This window comes from Callorhinus ursinus, unplaced genomic scaffold, assembly GCF_003265705.2.
Source record: "Callorhinus ursinus isolate GAN/ISIS: 27379988/994484 unplaced genomic scaffold, GSC_fseal_2.0 scaffold20, whole genome shotgun sequence".
NCBI lineage: Eukaryota > Metazoa > Chordata > Mammalia > Carnivora > Otariidae > Callorhinus > Callorhinus ursinus.
This window is the reverse complement of record NW_027397082.1, coordinates 16,475,603-16,479,935: the sequence shown is the minus strand read 5'-3', so window position 1 is coordinate 16,479,935 and position 4,333 is coordinate 16,475,603. Positions and strand designations below refer to the sequence as shown.

Below are 4,333 nucleotides of genomic sequence, written 5' to 3'. Positions count from 1 at the left end.
CCCTCCTACACTGTTGGTGGGAATGCAAGCTGGTGCAACCCCTCTGGAAAACAGTATGGAGGTTCCTCAAACAGTTGAAATTAGAGCTACCGTTCGATCCAGCAATTGCACTACTGGGTATTTACCACAAAGATACAAATGTAGGGACCCGAAGGGGTACGTGTACCCCAATGTTTATAGCAGCAATGTCCACAATAGCCAAACTGTGGAAAGAGCCAAGATGTCCATCGACAGATGAATGGATAAAGAGGTGGTATATATACACAATGGAATATTATGCAGCCATCAAAAGGAATGAGATCTTGCCATTTGCAACGACGTGGATGGAACTGGAGGGTGTTATGCTGAGTGAAATAAGTCAATCAGAGAAAGACATGTATCACATGACCTCACTGATATGAGGAATTCTTAATCTCAGGAAACAAACTGAGTGTTACTGGAGTGGTTGGGGGTGGGAGGGATGGGATGGCTGGGTGATAGACATTGGGGAGGGTATGTGCTACGGTGAGCGCTGTGAATTGTGCAAGACTGTTGAATCACAGATCTGTACTTCTGAAACAAATAACGCAACATATTTTAAGAAAAAAGGAAAAGAAGAAGATAACAGGAGAGGAAGAAAATGGGAGTATGTCAGAGGGGGAGACGAACCATGGGAGATGATGGACTCTGAAAAACAAACTGAGGGTTCTAGAGGGTAGGGGGGTGGGGGGATGGGTTAGCCTGGTGATGGGTATTGAGGAGGGCACATTCTGCATGGAGCACTGGGTGTTATGAACCAACAATGAATCATGGAACACTGCATCAAAAACTAATGATGTAATATATGGTGATTAACATAACAATAAAAAATTTAAAAAAAAAAGAATATCCAGTGGAAAAAAGACAGTCTCTTCAACAAATGGTGTTGGGAAAATTGGACAGCCACATGCAGAAGAATGAAACTGGACCATTTCCTTACACCATACATGAAAATAGACTCAAAATGGATGAAAGACCTCAATGTGAGACAGGAATCCATCAAAATCCCAGAGGAGAACACAGGCAGCAATCTCTTTGACCTCAGCCACTGCAACTTCTTGCTAGACACGTCTCCAAAGGCAAGGAGAACAAAGGCAACAATGAACTATTGGGACTTCATCAAGATAAAAAGTTTTTGCACAGCAAAGGAAATAGTCAACAAAACCAAAAGACAACTGACAGAATGGGAGAAGATACTTGCAAAGGTCTTATCAGATAAAGGACTAGTATCCAGAATCTATAAAGAACTCATCAAACTCAACACCCAATCAAGAAATGGGCAGAAGACATAAACAGACATTTCTTCAAAGAAAACATACAAATGGTCAACAAACACATGAAAAAATGCTCAACATCATCCAGCATCAGGGAAATACAAATCAAAACCTCAATGAGATACCACCTTACACCAGTCAGAATGGCTAAAATTAACAACTCAGGAAACAACAGGTGTTGGTGAGGATGCGGAGAAAGGGGAGTCCTCCTACACTGTTGGTGGGAATGCAAGCTGGTGCAGCCACTCTGGAAAACAGTATGGAGGTTCCTCAAAAAGTTGAAAATAGAGCTACCGTACGACCCAGCAATTGCACTACTGGGTATTTGCCTCTCATGGCTAATCTCTGGTTGCCATCATTATGCTCTCTTAATTAAATCTTCAAGTCTGCCATATTTTCTCTGACCTCATGGCATTTGCACGTCTTTCCGCTGCTTAGAATCCTCTTCCTTATCTTCTTCACAGGTTGGTTCCTACTCATCCTTTAAGTACTGTTATAGGTTGAATTGTGTCCCCCCAGATTTATATGTTGATGTCCTAACCCTCAGTACCTCAGAATGTCACTGTATTTGGAAATAGGGTCTTTACTAAGTTAAATGAGGTCATTTAGTGTGGTCCTACTCTAGTAGGATGAACATCCTTATAAAAAGGAAAGGGGAAATTTGGAGACTGATCCATATACAAGGAGAACATCATGTGAACATGAATCCAGTTATTCACAAGCCAAGGAGAAAGGCCTAGAACAGATTCTCCCTCATAGCCCTTGAAAGAAACCAACCCTGCTTACACCTGGATCGTAGACTTCTAGCCTCCAGAACTGTGAGACAATAAATTTCTGTTGTTTCAGCCATTCAGTTTGTGGTACTTTGTTAATGGCAGCCCCAGCAACTGATGGATTGATTAGTTAATCTATCCATCAGTAAGTGAGTGGATAAACAAACTGTGGTATATTCATGCCATGGAATAGAAAGCAATGAACTATTGATACATACAGCAGCATAAGCAATTTCAAAATAACTATGCTGCATGAAAAAAGTAATTATGCAGCATAAAAGACAGACAAAAAAAAAAAAGAGTCCATAACGGATGACTCCCTGTATATAAAATTCTAGAAAATGCAAACAAATCCAGAGTGATAGAAAACACATCAATGACTGCCTGGGGGCTGGGGCTGAGGGATGGGGCAAGGGTGGTGTAAGGGTGTGTGTGGAAGAGCCAATAAGGAAGGATCAGAAAGGGGCACAAGGAAACTTTGGAGTGACAGATATATTTATTATCTTGATTATGGTGATGGTTTCATGGATGCGTACAGAAGTCAAAACTTATCAAATTATATTCTTAATATATGGACAGTTTTTTTGTCAATTATACCTCGATAAAGCTGTTTTTTAAAAAAAGAAACTGCATAAACTAAATGTGGTTCTCTGAACCTAGATTATATTTTTGGATAAGAAATGCTTGTGTGTAAGGTGTATCTTCAATCATTCCTGAAACAGTTTGTACTTCCCCTTAAAAGAAAAACTCCCCCCGTGAGGGAGTTTATATTATAGATGGAAGAGTGAGTACAGCTTTGAGGTTGGCCCTATGAAATGACCCAGCAAAGACCACAGATGTGTCTTATCCATAGGTATTTCCTATACAGCTGGCAAATGAGGTATAATGTTCCACTCTCTGAACATATAACTGTTCTAATGTCTCTAAAAACAATTACTTCCAGCTTAGCTCTGATAGAGAGTACATCTTAATTTCATCATTAGTGGAAAACAGGCAAACCACTCAAAGCTACCATTTATTTGAAGGAATGATGAAACTTTATACATTTGTTTTCTTTACCCAATAAGGTAATATTATAACACATCAACAAAATGATAATTTTGCTCTCATATAGCTTTTGCCCTGCCAAATTGTATGCCTAGAAGTAGCAACTATATTCAACCTTCTGATCAGGACTTCTATTCCTTCCATTTTTTCCTTGTTCCAGATTTTTCACATCTATGTCTTTTAATACAATCCAGAAGGACAAGATTAAAATGTAATCCAATGAAAGGAATTCTGCAGCATACTGTTAACTTACCAAAGGGCCAGTTCAAATTCTGGGAGAGAGGAGTAACTAGCCAGGTAGGTGCCACAGTAACTGAATGAAAGTAAAGTGTAGTCCAGAAGAACATTGCCTAAAATATAGAATCCATTACAAAGATTTAATTATCGCGTTTAGATTAACTGGTCTTACAGTTTATTTACCTTATCTAATGATTTGCACATAATTCAAAAGCATTTAGCTCTTGGAATAGCACATCTCCTAGCTGATTTCTAAGACTATGAACAGAAAGCTAAAAGCAAAGTTAAAATTCTTTTTTAAAAGACATTAGAGTGGGGCACCTGGCTGGCTCAGCCGGTGGAGCATGTGGCTCTTGATCTCGGGGTTGTGAGTTCAAGCCCCATGTTGGGCATAGAAATTACTTTTTTAAAAAAAGAAAAAATTTAAAGATATTAAAGTGAATTAAGACCATTAGGTCACTGTCTCTAGACTTCAATCAAAACTGAGTGTACTGTATCATGTATGTCCCAGTGTGATTTGAAATGACCCAGAAGGATTACGTATTCCATAAATATATGAAACATTGTAATTAGGAAAGTTATTCAAACAACTTTAAATACTTTGGGGTGTTGTAATCATCCTAGGTTACTTCCAGATCTCTATACCTTGGGCCACAGCTGGCCCTTTGTTTAATATCTTCCAGTTCTTGGAACAATTATAAAAAGTTCTTTCTCATTTGTCCCTGTAGTTGAAGACATGAAACATAACTTTAAAAGTCTTAGTAACACGTGTTTAAAATGTGCATCATGAGGATGCTTCTGCCCTCCTGCATATGAAGATCTGATTTCCCCTCTATCTGCTGTTCTTCAGTGTGGTTCCATAGGTACCAGATCTACCTTCTCCCATGTCTGTCTTTTGACATGAATAAAAAAAAATGCTTTACAAGAAAATATATCCTCTGTAATCTCACTACCAAATCCAGTAAATTTCTGGTATTTTCTTCT

The 4,333-nt window shown here is 38.8% G+C and overlaps 1 protein-coding gene across 1 annotated transcript in view; it reads right to left on the bottom strand.

Annotated features, from left to right (window-relative positions):
• The window catches only part of CFAP43 (cilia and flagella associated protein 43), a 107,135-nt gene that overhangs the window by 97,118 nt on the left and 5,684 nt on the right, over window positions 1-4,333 (bottom strand). The window contains exon 3 of the mRNA XM_073904229.1: window positions 3,366-3,462. Coding sequence (XP_073760330.1) covers window positions 3,366-3,462 — 97 coding nt within the window. The remainder of the gene's footprint in view (window positions 1-3,365; window positions 3,463-4,333) is intronic.